The 19,272-nt window shown below is 37.9% G+C and overlaps 1 protein-coding gene across 6 annotated transcripts in view; it reads left to right on the forward strand.

Annotated features, from left to right (window-relative positions):
• Positions 1–373: 373 nt before the first annotated feature.
• Positions 374–19,272, forward strand: part of TMEM260 (transmembrane protein 260) — a 72,950-nt gene continuing 54,051 nt past the window's right edge. For 2 of the 6 annotated variants that reach the window (XM_047862014.1, XM_047862015.1), the window contains exons 1-3: positions 374–855; positions 6,654–6,685; positions 7,409–7,560. In XM_047862014.1, the coding sequence (XP_047717970.1) occupies positions 696–855; positions 6,654–6,685; positions 7,409–7,560 (344 nt within the window). In that variant the 5' untranslated portion in view covers positions 374–695. The remainder of the gene's footprint in view (positions 856–6,653; positions 6,686–7,408; positions 7,561–19,272) is intronic. The other 4 variants (XM_047862018.1, XM_047862016.1, XM_047862017.1 and 1 more) reach the window with 3 other exon arrangements.

Raw genomic sequence — 19,272 nt, forward strand, 5'->3', positions numbered from 1 at the left:
ACTCAAGTTTCTCAACTCATCGTTGAGTTTTCCTCATGCTGTATAAGAAAAAAAAAAAAAAAAAGACCAATTAGCTTATTTTAATCTCTCTGAAACTAACTCAATGATTCAACAATTCGCACACGGGCTCGGAATTAATCGCCGCCAACACGCGACCGACGTCCGTATTGGCCCGCGTGGCGCCCACCGTACGCACCCCTCCCCTGGTTCCCGCCCAGTTGAAGGCTGAGGCTGGCGACCACGGCCCCGGCGTGTAGTTCCACCGCCACACCAGCGGGGGCAGAGGCGGTCCCGGCGCCGCCCGGTTTGCGACCCTGCTCCGTCTCCGTCAGACCCGACCAAGTCAGCGTCAGCGGGGGGAGGCCGTGGACACGGCAGCCCCACGCCCGGGCTTGCTTTCTCGAGAGTAGGCTCGTGCTTGTGGTGGGCGTCGGTAAAGCACCAGATAACCCCGCGGATTCCCACCGCCTGGCGCGCTACCGCAAAACCCCCGAGCCGCTCGCGCCAGGCCGGCCGCGTTCTCCCCCCCCCCCCCCCCGCCCCCCGCTGCCGGGCCAAGGAAGGTGCGCTCCGGCCGGCCCGGGGCCCGACCCGGAAGCCGCCGCGCGGGCTGCGCTCGCCTCTCGCGGGGAAAACTCCGGGCCACCCGAGTCCTTGGGCCCGCCGCGGCCTCCTTCCCCGGGCCCCACGGGCCCATGGGTCTCCATGACGACGGCAGGGGCCCGGCCGGGGGGCGGGCAGCCCGGGTGGGGCCGCGGCGCTCCGGGGGCCTCCGCGGCGGCCTGGCCGTGTTCGCCTCCGTGGCCGCCGTGTTCACCCTCACGCTGCCCCCCTCGGTGCCGGGGGGAGACTCGGGTAAAGTATCTCAGGGCCGCCCTCCTGCCCCTCTCCTTCGTCGGTCGGCTCGCGCCCTCCATCGCCCCGCTCCCCGTCCCCCCCTGGCCCAGTGCAGCGTTTTGCGTTCCAGAACCGGCTTGTGATTCCATTCCTGTAACCGGGTTCTGTAGTTCTCAGGCTTTGGAGAAGGGGCTTGTTGGTTTCACCCGGTGGGACTTAGCGACTTCTCCGCTTGCCCGGGGTCCATTTTTCGGGACCCGAGTTTTCGTTGTCCACTCCTTTTCAGCCCCCCCAAATACTACTTACTGAGTCCTTACCGTGTTCCAGACAAAAGGAATAACAGTGGTGGGGACCAAGTATCGTGGAGAATATTCCAGTGCGGGTCGAGACCGTACACCAACTACTGCATAAACAGTGATAAGTTGAGTAGTGATGAGCGGAGGGAGACGGGATGGAGAGTGGGGCTCCACCAGAAAGGCTAGCCAGGAAAGGCCTCTGAGCAGCATATTGTAGTTGAAACCTGGGTGTTGAAAAGGAACCGGCCATGCAGGAAATTTGAGGGCGAACACTTGAAAAAGTGGAAGCTAGGTGTGGCTTAAAACAAGCTGATTTATTAAAAAGAAAAGCAGGGACCATTTAAATGACACGAGCAATTGTTGTGTTTGTTATAGGATTGTCCTATATTTGGGATGAGGAACAAGACCCAGGTTCCGTTTTTGATTTTGTCTTGTTGCCAAATTAAATGACCATCCAGTAATGCCTAATTTTGTCAGAATGGTGGTGTAACTTCAGGTAGTGAATCTATAGGTCGAAAACATGGAGTGTACTAGTTATCTTTTGCTGCCTGACAAGATAGCCCCAAATTTAGTGGCTTAAAACAAATGTTTATGATCTTACTTTTTCTGTGGATCAGGAATCCGGGGGCAGTTTAGCTGGGTGCTCTTACTCAGGACGGGGTTGTTGTCATGGTGTGGACGGGAGCTGTCGTCTTCTCGAGGGTCATCTTGGGGAGAGGAACCGCTTGTAACCTCAATCTAGTTCTTTGCCAAGTGGGTCTCTCGGGAAGCCGACTCTTGTGACCAGAAAAGATGGCACCTTCCTCGGACACGTCGGTCATTTTGTAAACCTAGTCTTGGAAGTGATTGATGCAGGACTGCCCTATTTTATTCCTGGAAGTTAGTCGATAAATCCAACCCACACTCAAGGGGGAGAGGATTATATAGTGAGAACCCCAGGAGTTGGGGATCACTGGGGGCTGTCTTCAGGGCTGTCTGCCACATTGAAGATCCTTTTTTTTTATTTTTTACAAATCATTACCTTTAATCTTTCTTTCAAGTCCTGTTGAACAAATAGGAGCAGTATCCAAGGTTTACATTAAATAATAGAAATAACTATAGTTGTGAGAGGTGGTTTTTTTTAAGGTGTGAGAGTTTTTTTTTATTTTTAAAATTTAAATCCAAGTTAATTAACATAATAATGATGGCAGGAATAGAATTTAGTGATTCATCACTTATATATGACACCCAGTGCTCATCCCAACAAGTGCCCTCCTTAATGCCCGTCAGCCATTTAGTCAAACCCCCCACCAGCAACCCTCAGTTCTCTGTATTTGTCTCCTATGGTTTGTATCCCTCTCTCTCTTTTTTTTTTTTATCTTATTTTTGCTTCCCTTCCCCTTTGTTCACATATTTTGTTTCTTAAATTCCACATATGAGTGAAATCATATGGCATTTGTCTTTCTCTGACTTATTTCACTTAGCATAATACACTCTAGTTCCATCCACGTTGTTGCAAAGGGCAAGGTTTCATTCTTTTTCATCGCTGAGTAGTATTCCATTGTGTGTGCGCGTGTGTGTATCACATCTTCCTTATCCATTCATCAGTAGATGGACATTGGGCCCTTTCCATGATTTGGCTAGTGTCGATAATGCCGCTATAAACTTTGGGGTGCATGTGCCCCTTTGAATTAGCATTTTTGTATCCTTTGGATAAATACCTGGTAGTGCCATTGCTGGGTTGTAGGGTAGTTCTATTTGTAGTTTTTTGAGGAACCTCCATACTGTTTTCCTGAGTGGCTCTACCAGTTTGCATTCCCACCAGCAGTGCAAGTGAGAGTTTGACAATGGAGAGCATTACTCAAAGATTGAGTAGTTCTATACCTTAAAAAAAAAGAAAAAAATATTGCAGGTTACCATGGTTCTTTGAGCCTGCAGTATTGGGATGAATAAAAACAACTCACACTTACTGAGATCTTACTGTATGCCAGGCACTGTTCCAAGTGCTTTACATGGATTGTCATTTTAATTCAGTTACTCTCCCTATGAGGTAGGCACTACCAATATCTTTCTTTGATAGCTGACAAAACTGAGGCCAACCTGTGTCCAGAATCACACAGCTAGAAAGTAGGGGCAGTCGAGGAGAGAACTCCAGTAGATTGACTTAGAACATGCTCTCTTAACTTCTGCTCTAAGTTCGTAGTTAAACCCGTCATTACATATATACTGATATTTAAAATCTGTGATTGGTATCTTTATTAATATTGTCTTTTACTTTTTCCCCAGTAGAATAAAGTTATTTATTCAGATTGAGTTACCAGACTTTTTAGGTGTTCTGATTTAATTTGATGCTAAATAGTGGTTGCTTCTAATATTTTGGGGTTCATTGTTGGAAATGATAAATAAACTTTTCCAGGTATTGCCAGTGAATTTGTATAATCATGTCTTTGACAATTTTGTTTATATGATGGAAGTACTGTCCTCCTTGAATGTTTCTGTTTATGAAATATATTTTTTATCAATAAATGGAACACATCTCAAAACCAATATAAAGTATGTATTTTTCTTCCTGATAAGTCTTAAATTATACTCCATAAATCTATCACATTGTGTGGCCTTGCCAAAATTATTTTTTGCACTACTTGATACACATAGTTGATTTATGGGCAGGAAATACTCATCCTTTGGAGGAGAGTGTGGGAATCTAGCCTTCACTTCTCTTGTTATTCTTGGGAAAAATAAATCAGCTTATTTATGTGTTTATATATTTTAAGGATGCTGTCTTTAATAGACTTGATAGATGAAAATATAACTAATTAATACAAAAAGTATAATACAGAGGGAGCTAGTTTTTGTAAAGGTTAAGCATCTGCTAACAGTTCTGAGCTTGCCACCCATTTGTGTCTCAGACAGAAAAGCTGTAATTCTCAAACTTGAATGCACCTCAGCATTGCCTAGGAAACCTGGGCCCCAATGCCAGAGGGTCTTAATGTAGGTAGGTTTGGTCAAGGAATCTTCATTTTAAAAAAGCATTCTGGTGCAGGTTGTAGTAGGACTTAAATTTGAGGAAGCCCTAGGGTAAAGGTTTGGGAGAAAGCAAGTATTCAAGAGGTTCTTCCTTCACCCGCCCCCTCCCCCCAAGTCACATTCTCTTTTCTCTTAATCATAACTTTAAGAGTAACGTTTCCCTTTAGCTTTTTCCAAGGATACATTTATAGGCTTTAATAATTTAATAATAGCTATGGTTTCTATTTAGATACTAGTTTACCATTTGATAAGAGTTGGTGATGGAAGTTTGTCACATTCCTGATTTTTATACCAAAGAGCTCCAGCAAAGAATAACAGCATTATAGGACTCCTGGGTGATGCAGTTGGTTAAGAGTCCAACTCTTGACTTTGGCTTGGGTCATGATCTCCCAGTTCATGAATTGAAGCTCCACATCTGCCTCTGTGCTATCCGTGCAGAACCTGCTTGGGATTCTCTCTCCCTCTCTCTCTCTCTCTGCCCCTCCCTCACGTGCATGGGCTCTCAAAATAAATGAACTTCAAGAAAAAAATAACAGCATTATGACTTTTTAATGGTAAAAAGAAGTTAGAGAAAGTAGGCTATTTTTCTTCATGTTAAATGCAATTCTAAAGGTATTTTACATGGAGAATAGTGACTTTGAAAATTTGAATGTAACTGTGTTTCATCATAACTATAGAAATATCAAAAGCTGATGAAAACAGTTTGGGACTGAAGACAGCATGCTAATCCATTCTGGAGTAAAATTATCCAACATTCTTGATGGTGGTTATAAAGGGAATGGTTTCTTTAAATTTTTTTAGGCCGTAAACAATTTCTTTAAAAAGTCTTTAAGATACAAAAAATTGCCTTTGTTTCCAAGGTGCTCTTAAATATCTCCAGAATTAAAAGATGTCCCTACGTCATTGACTTAGGTGAGCAGTGTCTAGTATCTCTTTGGGTGCCCTTGTGGGGCTTCCATGATGCAACCATTCACTGGCCCTTGGATGCTACTAAGGGCATCTTAGTAGCAAGGATGACAATATGATTCGTCTTGTTGTCAACCTCTGTGTGCAGGGCTTGAATTAGTCTCTTTGTGTGACCAGAGGAGGGAGAGGTGGTGGTGTCTTGACAGACTCCTGAAGTGGCTAGGATAATATTTTCAACTTCATAGGAACGACAGAAATGAAAACAACTAACCGGAATATCCGGCAATCTAAGTGCTGCGTAGAGAGGTTAGAGCAGGTTCTATGGAGGAGGAAGAGGTGATTAATCTTGACGGGGGAGGCTGGGGAAGGATATGTATAAGGAAAGGTGTCACTGAGAAGGTGGCAATTGAATTAGGCCTTGAAGGATTTAGGAGAGAATACTGGGTGAGGAAATGAGTGATAAGAGGTGCAAAAGAGAACCATTCCAGAGGAACGGTGAGTAGTAAGATTTGACTGAGGTGAGCATAGGTTTCGTAGGATGTAAGCGTTGTAAAGGGCCCTCGAAGCCAGAGAGGGCTAGCCTGTTGTGCTGAGGAATCTGAACTTCATTTAGTAAACTGAGAGCAGCAACTGAGAAATTTTGGATTAGTGATCTAGTCCAACATTTTTGGGGGGGTGGTATGGTGATAAGTGATTTCAGTATGAAGATGAATTGAAGTAGAAAACTGGTCAAAGCTTTTGCTGTAGTCCAGGCCAGAGGGTGAAGATCTACATCGTAGCTGGGACAGTAGAAATTAAGAGTATTCAAATTAACATCCATCGAAGGGTAGAAAATGGCCATTAATAGATTTCTTAATAGATAATAGTAACTCATAAATCATCAACATTGATTTCTTACATTGTACTGTACGTATTACAAACCCTGTGCTCTGGATACTTAAAATATTAACAAATAGGCATTGAATTACTGTATCGTAATTTTAGAAATAATCACTGATGGCAAAGAATTACAAAGGGCTATGTAAGTAATATAATGATTTAGTGGTTTGAAGAAATGTATTATGGTAGTCGGAACTTCCCAAAATAACCCGGAGCAAGAAGTATTTAGCAGTCATTTAAAGATCTCCAACGTAATTAATGTAGAGAAGGTATTCAAACGCCAGTTTAGGGCAGAATGGTACATGTAATGGAGTGTCCAAGCCTCAGATGTCTGCACATGTTATGTATCATAAAGTTGCATCTTTGTAGACATTTTAATACTAAAATCTTGAGGGACAATACAGCATATTACACTATCATTTCACAAGAGTTTTTATATATTTGTAAGTGTGTACAACTTTTAGGAAGGACAATAGGCACTTTTTAGAAACGAGAATTCACCTATATTTCCACTGACCAGTTATTAAAAGCTATCAAAGATCATTTGTTCAGTAAGACCTAAGGGAGAAAATATCCTTAGACTATTTCATGCTGTTAAATCTCTACAGATTTACAGTTTTATCCAGTCAAATTAATGCAAAACCCCAGTGCAAGCATTTGGATTTTGAAAACTTTGGAGGAGTGTCATTTTCTAATAGTAATTATTGGTTTTACATTATTTTTTCACAGGGGAACTGATCACAGCCGCACATGAGCTTGGAGTAAGTATTAGTTTTATTGTTTAATCAATGCTCTCATTAACAGTTTTAGGAATTAAGAAAGTTTAATTAAGCATGGAGTAAAGTAGATTAATTTATTTTCAAACCCCAGTTTTTAGTAACTTATAAGTACAGTACGTGACAATTTACTTTAAGTTTTAAATCCAATTAAACTAAATTATAAAGCAAAGCCTTTACTATATATACAGTAGCTGGCTTATTATCACCCCAAATTTTGTATAAGCTATGGAGAATAAAATAAATCGGGTTAACAGTTTTAATAAGTTTATTATTTAATAAACTTTATTATGGTGCATGATCCCTTTAGGCAAGACCTTAGGACTGTCAGCGTGGTGGTAATCCGATAGCAGTGTGGTCTTTCAACTTTCTCACCAATACGGTATTTCAGAACCTGCTTTCTTCTCAATAGCCTTTTAAATGACCCTAATGCACTGTGAACCCAGAGAACAGGCTGCTTAAGAACTGACAATGAAATATGTCACCCTTTCTGTAGGTGACACACCATGTGGTAGACACTGCCAAATCCACGAAAGAAAATATTTATTTGTATTGGCACAAAAGGATTACAATAGAAAACCACCATTCAAACATTGAGTCATTGCCTCTTTATCTCGCTACTTGCCCGAGAAAAAGGCTCCTGTCCAATTAAAGCCAGTGTGACTCTTCAGTGGGTGAAAACCTCCTAACCTGCTGATTTTTCCATAGGTTGCCCATCCTCCTGGCTATCCTTTGTTCACTCTGGTGGCTAAACTGGCAATTATACTATTTCCTTTCGGTTCAGTTGCCTACCGAGTCAATCTTCTGTGTGGCTTATTTGGAGCAGTAGCTGCAGCATTACTTTTTTTCACCGTTTTCAGGTAAAGTAGTTGATCAGTTAAAGTTAATCTTGGCTAATTGGAGATGTAGCTGTCTTATGGTCTAAGTGCTTACGTTAAAAAAAAAAAAAAAAGCTTTTGTCGCTTGAATGGTTTTCCTAATCACTCATGTGATTTCACTTTCTTAATTTCCGGTAATTTCATATGCATTTGACCCCTCAGATGATTACACAGTTGGTCGTGCTTCGTACAATGGAGTAAAGGTGTCACTAGTTCATTATCGCAGTTCTCTGGTTAGGCAGAACTAATAAGGTTTGTCATTTTATGAAGATGCAGATGGGCCAGTTTAATTCAACAATATGAAGTTCATCTTTTGGTAAATGGTAAATATCATTTAATTACTCACAGTGTTGCTGATGGGCAGCTGCCTGTCAGGGCCAGAGCTACTACCTAATTATGTTGTATTCTAAATACGCACATGTTGTCTACGTTTTGAAATGAGGCTGTTAACTAAGGAAATAAATTTGGGATAAGGATTTAGTAAGGTTTCACTTTGTTCCATTATAGCGGTAGGGAAGGGAGGCAAATTAGACCCCACTTACTTCATGGATGGAAGGCTTTCTTAGTTTGGAAGGCTACCTTGCTTTTAAAAAATGGGTCATTAGTTTAGGGTGTTGGTAAACTTATTTGTCTTTGCTGTTCCTGTCTCCTTCATTCTTAACTCAGTCTAACCTATACCTCAGGAGATTATAGTAAAAAATACAATGATACTTCCTGCAAAGGGAGAGCCAAATTAAAACACTTCTTTCAAAAACTACTGTAGTTTTTAGTATAACAATAAATTTTTGTCTGTAAATATAGTGTAATTTGAATAGACAGTTTCAAATGCCATTTTTGGAGACTAATGTTTTTATTTGCATTAGTCATAATATTGCCCTTTGGCTAAATTCTTCCTAAGTTTCCTTTTTCATTATTTACAGAAAGGTAAAAGTTAACATAATTATGACTCTAAAGCTTACTTTTAAATTTATTTGTGGAAAGATTTCGGATTCAAATGTTGTGACTATTGATCATTTACTAAATTTTTATCTATATTATTTAATTCATTTTTATTTCAGTCTTACAGGTTCTCGGTGATAGCCAAATCTTTAAGTATGAAATGTTGAAAATAACATCTCTGCTTGAATTGATTAGTATTACGAATACTTTCTTTTTCTAAATGATTAGAATAATCTTCTTTAGAATTCTTTCTCCTGAGTCTTTTATAATTAAGAATCTGTCATTATGTCTATTCAGACAAAAAAACTGATCTTTTTAATTTTTAAATATCTAGGTTGAAATACAGAACTTACTTGTACTGTATTGAGTGTACAAATTAATAATTTTCATAAGACATTTAAGACAAAAGCACATAAAGAAAATTAATAGTTGTATTTATTTTGTTAGTTCATCTGTATTTTATTTATTTTATTTTATTTTTCATTCTTTACCTGTATTTTAGAAGGTATTTCTATAACATGTGTATTTAAATGCTATGTGGCTATAAAAAGCTCTTAGGCAAATAAAGTGATTTGGTTTCTAAAACTTTTTCATGCTGTTCACTATATTAATTGGTGATACCATTCCCCATGAAAACCACTGTAAAAATCGTACATAGAAGTCTTTATCTTTACTGAATCCAAATAGCTTTGGACAATAATTTTCCTTTGAGTTGTCCACATTTTAAAATACCTTTTATTATTATGCTTGATTATAATGGGTTTTAGATTAGCACACTTAACCTGTGACCCTTTTCTTTTAATACAGTCTTAATGATAAATTTGTATATTTGCTGACAGATACTTTAAATCAAAAACTCTTAATATGACTAAACTGGATATTTGAGTGGTTTTAGTAATGTTTTAGTAATACTGTACTTGGGAAAGTTGCTTTCTTTCAGAAAAGGGATCTAACGATATTATCTCTTACATACATTTTAATATGAAAATACTTCATTATTTTGAATACAAATAATTGACAAGGTACACGTCCTTTGGGAACAACCTAGTTCAAGTGGCAAATCTGTTTTGTCAAACAATAGACACCCTTCAGGAAAGAGCAAGCCATCTCTATGGTAATAGGACTAACAGTAGCCTATTGATTGAGTGGAAGAAGACATTATACAATGTCAGCTGGCTTGTTACAATTTCATTTGTTGTATGACCTGAACTTAACCTTTAAAACCTTTCTTCTGTGAATATAAACCCAACAGCAGGACACAGTTTTTGTACAGCCATTACAGTGACAGCTTTTTTCCCAGTATCAGCGTATAGTAAATGTATTCCTTTACAGGTTGACTCCTTTTATCAGAATTTGTTGAGGGGACATTTTACTACTTTATTCATTTACAGGCCAAATCATCATTCCGTTTCGTTGTTGAATATTGAAGGGTTTTGATCTAGGAAACAGTTTTATTCTTTCTTTCCCCCATCACTTAAGAGAACATTACTGTACATGTAGGATTAGTGCTGACTGGTGTGCAGTAAATTAATTCTTTTAACAGGTTTAGATTTTTTTCAGGTAATTGTTCACATAGCATTCACTATATTTAGCTCTTGGGGTGGACATAAAGACCTTCTGTACCTTTTAAACAAAGATTGCATTTTAAAAGCAAATTTCTGTTTAAATGTGTTGATGTAAAAAGCTGTGTTTTTTTCAGTAAACATGACTTAGGTTGAAAGAACAATTTATTCGTTGTTTCCAATTACGATGTAATTTTTGCTTTCCTTGTGTCTTTCTCTTGCTTTTAAAAGCCATAAGATGTCATTAACACTGCATTTTTTGTCAATCTTTCCTAATGGTTGGCAAGAACTCATGTCTGTGTGCTTTGCCTTAATGTAGAAAGCATATGAGGAAAACAGCACGTGAAAAGCTGTATGTGTCATTGTAGTTTATTGAATTAAAAATAGTAAGATTGTGGCAGTTGTTTCTGTATGTATTTATTTATGTATTGTCCCCTTCAGGGGTATTTTTAAGCATTCATTATGTTAAGAGAGTTTAATGCATTTCATTTATATGAAATAGTATTCATTTTATTAATATGTACATCTGTGTTTTTAAGACTACGGAACGCAGTCAGTGATTCGTAGAAACTGGGATTTTCTCTTTTAAGGCCATTAAAGCAAATGATTTTTAAGTTTAATGGCACAATATTTAAAGTGTCATATTCGAAATTCACAAATCCTATTAATACAAAATTTAAGAAGTTATAGGTCTTGTAAATCATGAATATGAACATGCCTTAGCATTGCTTACTACTTGAATTCCAAACTTATTTCCTAAGAAGTGTCACACTCGGTCCTATGTACTTAGTAAGGAAGGAGCGCTGAAATCACGGTCACTAAACGTCAACATGCTTACGTCTCATATGTTCTGCTATCCGTAAAAGAAGATGGAGTATGTTGATAGCATTGTTAAAAATTCTTTACCTCAGGGAAGATTTAAATTGCCTGTGATCTCAGATCAGGGTGTATCCTGTATCGTTTATTTTGGGAGTTACAGGGCAGGGAATATATTCTCAATAGGTTTGAGAGTCAGCATATCCTTTCCAAACTATTATGGACCAAGTGGAACTCTAGAAGAATTCATCCAACAGTGTTTGTTGAGGACGAATGTGGCTCGAAAGTAAAACTATTTTAGTTTTTATAATCAAAATTCAGTGCTTATTTCAAAGGAATTAAGACAAAGTCGCTAACCATTAAACAGGTTTTCAATTTTTTTTTTTCTAGGAACTACTGTTTTAGGACACTTGCATAAAAAAAACTTTCTAACACTGTTAACACTGCACAGTAAGAAATCAGATCTCTTGATGTCAACCACGTTAGCTAGAATATATGAGTACAAATAATAATTAAAGGTGTATTGAAACTCTGCCTACCTGCTGCAAAGAACTTAACCAGTTTCAGTGATACTTAAATATCTTCCGGCAGGTTGTTTTGTGCCAGTATTTTATTTGTGGGGTATCTTGTTTTGTATAAGCAATATAATTCTAAACATTATGCTGCTGCTAAAAATTAATTTGCTTAAACTTTTAGAAGAGGAATACTTGATTCTGAGCCCTGTGTCTGCGACTCTTGCAGCTTCAGCTAAGACTCCATTCAATAAAGAATAGAAAATTAAAATGCCATACCTTAGAGAATGTAGAATCTCCTGCTTAAGGGACATTTGGATTTTCCAGCTCAGAGAGTATTTTAGATTATTGCCATAGAGAATAATGTGAAGCTCTTCCTAATTTCAGAGGTAACTATGCATAAGTAACAAATAGGCCCCAAGTTTTTGTAGTTGAAGAAGAATGGAAAGTACTGGAGCATTAATTTCCATTCAGGAGAATATCTGTCTTGATCCCTGGTTAATTGATCATATATTTCTCTCATACTTGTATTAAAATTGCATTGACTCAGACTGGTTAAGCATATTAAGAGCTTGGTTCATTTGCATTTTCTTATAAGTAGAGGGACATATTAGGCTCAAATAGCAGCACTTCATTTTGAAGGGGAAAAAAGCAGGGCAAAAACTCTTTTTTAAGACTGTAGAGTCTTTTCTGACAGCTAGTCAGAGTTAGAATTAGTTCAAGGAAATGTTAATAATGCACTGGCTGGCCTAATCCCTTTGATATCACCAGGTATCCTCCTGTTCATGGGTTAATTGCTTTAAAAGCGAAGGCAATATTCTGAGCGGTGGGCCGCTTCACCTTTTCACAGCTGTTACCATTGAGTGACAACTAAATCCCATGTGTAAGATGAGGAAGAGCTCAATCTCCAATTGGGAGAAAATTTATGTAAACCACAATCCCTTCAGAATGTGCGGAAGTCATAGACTTTCTTGATTTACTCTGCTTTTCCCAGAAAGCTCTATTGTTCACTTTCCTAAGTCCCATCAACCCTTTGTAGCAGAATATCACAGCGGCAGCAGATAGCTTGAAATATATAAATGCTATCATAGCTCTGATTAATAGCAGTGCTTATGAGTCAAGTCTGATAACAGTGCAGCTCTCCACTCAATTTCAGATACTGCTAATGGAATCTGTCTTCTCCAATTGTAATATGAGAAGGCCTAATTTGCCATGGAGCTTGGAGCTGTCACCAGTAGGGGATTGTGGGGTCAGATGGGAGCTGCCAGGTTTTTGCCCTGCAGCTTGTATCTCTCACTTTGAATAGAGCAGCCCCCTGCCTGCCAGTTAGCTGATAGGCCGCTGTGGGGTTTATGCCACTATATACAATAGGAAAGGGCTACATAGGCTGACTTTATAATTGTGAAGCTAGCTCATATTTCCACAGCTACTGTGCTGCATAATTTCTAATAAGTGGTTTTAACAAATGTCAGATTATGAAAAGTTTCCTCAATTACAAAAACTTATAAAACATTCAAATTGCTAAATCTGTTTCCTGCCGAGATTTTGCCACTGGAACTAGTCATCAGTCATTAGGGCTGTAATCATAAATGCATATATTTCTTAAAATTACAAATAAAATTATAGATCATAACTCGTATAGATTTGCTACTTCTCAAAGCCATAAAAACAAAGCGGTCTGAAGGAATGGAAGTATTAAGATATGCTTCATAACTTTGCATAATGAAACTACTTAACATTAAATCTCTATTGTTTATTGAGTTGGTTAGTGTTGCTGGTGAAAACAGTTTAATACGCTCATTCTGCTGAGTTGAGTTATTTGGATCTTTTAAGTTTCCTTCGTACACGTTTCGTATCTTAATTGTTTAAAAAAGTATGCAGCATCTTCTAAGTTTTGGGTTTAAAGGGACTTAGCGTGATGCCGTGTCATGGCCAAGGCCTCTGAGAACAATTGGCTGGAGTACACTTTTTAACCATCCAGGTTTGCTACTGAACACAAAATACGCCATCGAGCTTGGGTAATAGGCTGTTTGGGGGTCTTCTGTGTTTTTAAACATTTCAGACAAAATGTGATGAAAATTTGTAATTTGGGGGTTATTTTGAAGTTGGTTGCTTTCAAGAAATCGTGCCTCCCACTGTGCAAATTATTTGGCATACCATGAAAACTTAGTTAAAAAGTGAAGCGTACGATGGTGATTCCTAGAAAGCCCAGTTCAGTGTTTTTTCCTTCAGACATTTAGGTGTAAGTTGATGAGCTATAATAAAAGGAATTGTTCTAAACCTTGAGTAACGTTATTATTTAGTGGTTAATGTATAAATCTGAATTTTAATGGGAATTGTGTGATTATACTTTATGGAAGATATTCATAATCTTACTCCTTCCATTTCAGTTGGGTGTTTTTGAGGACTTTACAGTTTTTCCCCCAATGTTATTTAGTGGCTTAAAATCAGGAGTAATACTTCATACTTTTCCTTTTAGCATACTTTTAGTAGTTGATACTTATGTAACTGAAAATTCAGGCTAGAACCAGTTTTCCTTTTGATTGAATCTCATGAAATGGAACAAACCTTGGTAGGATTTTATCTGGAGTGAAAGTAAATTTTTATCAAATGTGGAAAAAGGGATTGTTTGCGAAGTTATTAAAGGTGGAAGTATTTTACATTTTTTTAGAGGCCGTGGTGGTGGCTTCCAACATGTAACTTTATTTTTTTAATTAATTAATTAATTTATCTTCCATGACGTAACTTTCATATACCCTGCCCTCAATGATTGGTTTATGTTAATTAGGTCCAGACTGGCCACTGACTGTAATTTGCCCACAGAGTATTGGAGCATATGAGATGCTCAGTGTGTGTTTGTTATAACTGGGGGTGAGTGAACGACCATGGAAAGAGAGGTTCAGCAGTAGCTGGCTTCCCAGTTTGACCTTTTTCCAGGTGCACTGAAGAGATACATAGATAAGTGTTGATTATGTGATTGAGCCAGAAGTAACATTTATATAGTTTTCGTGAACAAGAAGGATAAGAACTTGGGAGGGTAGGGTGGTAGATTTGCTGTTCGTTGTGTCCTGCTTTACCTTACTTCTTCCCTGTAAGCCATTACATGTTTTTAGTTGTCAGTAAGAGTCGACGCTAATAGTAAATACTTAACAATAATTCTCAAATGCTGCATTGTGGCCTGCCTGCTCGGCCCTGCTTACTTCAAGCAGGAGTTTGCAGCGTAGAAGGGAGCATCGGGTACCTTCCATGTTGGGTCCTTTGCATGCAAGTAACACTGAAGACAAATACATTCATGAATTTTATGAGGCACGTCAAATGTGTGTTCTGAAAGAATCTCAGGTTTCTGTTATTTGCCTTTTGATTGTGGGTTAGACAAACATGTGACTACACATGAAAATCAAATACCACGTAGTAGAAAGAAAAATATACCTTATCATCAATAGCAAACCTGTGTCAATGGTGTAAATTGTAACCTCCTGATTTATCCATTGTGTCAACAGATGAAGAGTATTCCATCAGTGAGAAAACTCCTGCACAATCAGTACCTTTCCTAGGAATCTTATCTAGGTCTCATGGATTTTGTGGACCAAAAAGAAGGCACTTGTGTATTAACCATAGAATTCTGAGCTTCACATTTGTTAGGACGATCTTAATCCTTACCCCATATTCCGTACCCCAGTGGAGAATTCTTGTTATTTGCATTATCTGGATGAAATTTTAAATACTTGACCACCCTTCCCATACTGTCTATCATACTCTTGGCATATCTTTCTTTATTGACTAACCACTGTACTTTACTAGAATGTGAACTGCGTGACATTTAGTGTTAACCCAAGCACACAGCAATTTGGAAGATTTATTTACTGCAAATATACTGGAAAATATATTTTACATGTAACATAAAAATATGTTTATATAAAATAAAACATACTTCAGTGACTTTTAGATTATTGGATGTTTTGAATCATCTATATCATCGCTTTACTCTATTAGTATGAGCCCTTAAATTCAGCATCCCTCTCTCAAAGTGTAACAACTTGGATTTTGATTGTTAGTACTGACATGTGACTATCTTTTACAATATAGTGGTTGTGTTATTAAAATGATCACAGTAATGGTGTTTTACGTAAGCGATTATTTCTTCATACGGCTTCATAACATGTTATCTTTCTATAAGTCAGGTTAGATTCTAAAAATACGTATTTCAGTTGAAGAAATGTGTTTTCTGACCTCCTTCTATGAGGCTCTGTGAGAATCTAAATGAGAATGGAAAACATTTTTTCTCATATCATAAGGTGTCCTTAAATTAAAATGGAAAATAGTTTAGACTGTTTTGCAATTTATTCTTGAGTTCTGGTGAAGAGACTTCTTATTTTATTCACCACCTCATTTGAATTTCTCTTTTTCTTTTTTATTGAAGCAGTTTCATCAATGTCAGTAGATAAACGTGCCTCTTTTTAGTGAGCTCATTTTAAGATGCCACTTTAACGCATTAAGTATATATAAATAAATTTACTAACTCCTTAGTTGCTTTGTAAAAAAATGGTTAAGCATATTTATTCAAAAGAATAAAATGAAAATGGAAAGTAGGACTCTGGGATTGCTGAGTGAAAACACAATAGTGTTTTTAATTATGTTATTTTAATTTGAAAAAAAAAATCCTCAGACTACGTCTATGGGTAGATGACCATTGTTTTACCTTATTTTGGATTTACATCTATTTATAGTCCATCTGTACATTTGACTTTATGGATTGATACCAAACAGCTCATTTTGTGGACCCAGAACAACAATTTTACTTAAATCTCATGCTTAAGTAATAATGTCAGATTGGAAATTTCTTCCATATATTTTTTTTTCTATTTTTTTTTTTTTTTTATTTTAGAGAGAGAGAGAGGGGGGATGAGTGGGGGAGATGACAGAGGGAGAGAGAGAGAGAATCCCAAGCAGGCTATCTGGGCTCAGCACTGAGCCATGGCGGGGCTCAATCCCATGATTCTGGATCATGACCTGAGCCAAAATCAGGAGTCCTACACTTCGGCTGACTGAGCCACTCAGGCAGCCCTCCTTCTGTATATTTTTAAAAGAAAGATTACTTAGCCAGGAGTTTAGACTACTAATTCACTTAACAGTATTGTATTCCGTAAGGTGTATGAATAGTGTTTCCTTCTACTTACATAATTTAATTCTGCCCTCCCACCCCAAACTATAAATATATATATGTAGCCTTTTGAGGGAAAAAAAAATTGCGGAATATGTGTTCTGGTTAGAATTATTCCCCAAGGGGTGCCTGGGTGGCCCAGTCAGTTGAGCATTGGACTCTTGATTTCAGCCCAGGTCGATCCTGGGGTCGTGGGATCCAGCCCCGCATTGGGGCTCCATGCTGAGCAGGGAGCTAAGATTCTCTTTTTCTCTCTCCCTCTGCCCCTCTCTCCAACGTGTTCTCTCTCCCCCTGTCTAAAAAAATCGTTTTTAATGAACAAATAAATAGATAAAAAATAGTTATTCCCCAAAAGAGATTACAACTAACTTGCCTAATCATTTACTCCGGGCACCCTTTGTTCAGAGGGATCATCTTTGTCCAGGCTCATAAAATAACAAAGTTTTTTGATGATGGCTTAGTTGGAGGCTGTAGGTATTCTGTACACTCATACAAAAATACTTTTTTATTTATTTTATTTTATTTTTTTAATTTTTTAAATGTTTATTCATTCTTGAGAGACAGACAGAACATGAGGGGCAGAGAGAGAGAGGAGACACAGAATCCAAAGCAGGCTCCAGGCTCTGAGCTGTCAGCACAGAGCCCAACGCAGAGCTTGAACCACAAACTATGAGATCACGACCTGAGCTGAAGTCGGATGCTTAACTGACTGAGCCACCCAGGCGCCTTCAAAAATACCTTTTTAAAGATTCATACATAAACAGATAATAAAAGGGTTTGCTTAGTCATCTTGTTTGCTTAAACAAGATTCACCTTCAGACGTATTCATCTGTGTGATTTTTGCATCATCACTTAAGTAAATCTTTTGCACATTTAATGTCTTCTATCAGACTTAATAAGCAGTGGCTTATTGATATGGATGGTTCATTGATACTTGGCTCAATAAGACATAAGGTGAAAACCTATTGTGTTTGAAATTTCTGAAAAATGTGAGAAAATTTAAGGGACTTTATTTATACATTAGTATGTGAAAGGCAATGTGAGTAACTGTAAATCTCTACTTTCTTATCTCCTTTGAAATATTCACTTTAGACAAGGAACAAAGTAATATAAAATTCTTTTAGGTAAAATTATGATTTCTATACTCTTGCCAAGAGAATATTGAAACACTTGAATTAAAGTACAGGGTAGAAAAATGGATTATTCCCTAGTTTCTGTAAGATACATCCATATGGACATCGCTTTATTTTTTAAAAATAAAATTTGGTTACTAATGTAACAAAAACTCGTGTAATAAAAGTTAATATAGCAAAAGCAAACATGAATCCTTCAATATTTCCCTCAATTTCATTTGTTACTAAGGTACCACTTTTATAATAGTAAAGCACAACATGAAAGACAGCATGATTCGTAAACAAAATTTACCCCAATACCAAAACATCTTTCCTTTCAGTTTTTTTGCAATGAAAAAAAAAAAGATCAACTTCTAAATAGTGGCATATGTAACTTTATAAAAGCTTTATTTAGAAATACTTGGACTTATGTTGAGATAATTAGAAACCATTGTTATTCAGAGAGCATCAAAAACTAAAGAATGTCTGAAACACATAGGTGAAAAAACCTTTAGTTTCCCAAAAATCAAAAGGCTTTTTTAGGAACAAGCACACATACGTAAAGTGAGATATGCTTTTAATTTTTAAAATATACAGATATGCTGAAATGGCCATACAGTGGTTTCAGTAGTCCAAAAATAATTCTGTTGGCTTTGTAATACATTATTTAGAGGATTTTAAGTTCCCCATATCTGGCTTCCTTAACTGTGTTTTGATTAGGTTGCAGTTAAAAATTTCTATTCCTCAGGATTGTACAGTTTTAGAAATACAGAAAAACATGTCTATTCAGTACCCACTTAATACATTTGACTTAATAGAATCTGGAGAAGGAGCAAACTACCCTAGTCTTAGTGAAAGTACTTTAGGAAAAACTTGTTGGAAAAATGTACCTAGCAGCACTCCTCATCGGCAAAGAAACCCAGAGATGGAGTAGAAACAGCCTGTAAGTACTGGAACTTAAAACTCATCTAGTGTTGCTAGAACACAAACTATGAGATGGGTTATGTCAAAAAATGAAGCTGCACGTAGGCTGAGACCAGATCACTAAAGGCCTTGCCTGTCGTAATGAGGACATTGTAAAATGTTTTATAATCAAAGAGGAGTCATTACAGGGTTGGAGGCAGAAATGTGCAAGAGCAAGTGTGTTTTGGATCCTTCGTTCTGGTGGCAATGGTGAGCCGAGGGCTGGAGGCACACAACATGCAAAGCCGCCGAGTTAATGTGAGCCTAACGGCTGAGATAGGGCAGTAGCAGTATGGACGGAGAGGCGAATGAGTTTTTACAACGTTGATGAAGTAAAACTGGCAGGAAATGGTATGTTCGACGTGGAGTTAGGGACAGGAGCTTTGACAACGACTTTAGGCTTCTTAGGTAACTAAACTAGGTAGATACTGAAAACCACTAAGACAGAATACAGGAGCAGGAATCATTTAGGGAAGAGGATGAGAAATTAACTTTGCCCATGGTGATATTCAGGTTCTGTGGGACACCCAGAGCTGGAGTGGCTTTGTTGTGAGGTGTACAGCAGTCAGTTGGAGACACGTCAGTCTGCAACTAAGGGGGAGGCAGTACTAGAGACAGATTTGGTTACT

Source organism: Prionailurus viverrinus, chromosome B3, assembly GCF_022837055.1.
Source record: "Prionailurus viverrinus isolate Anna chromosome B3, UM_Priviv_1.0, whole genome shotgun sequence".
In the NCBI taxonomy this organism is placed as follows: Eukaryota; Metazoa; Chordata; class Mammalia; order Carnivora; family Felidae; genus Prionailurus; species Prionailurus viverrinus.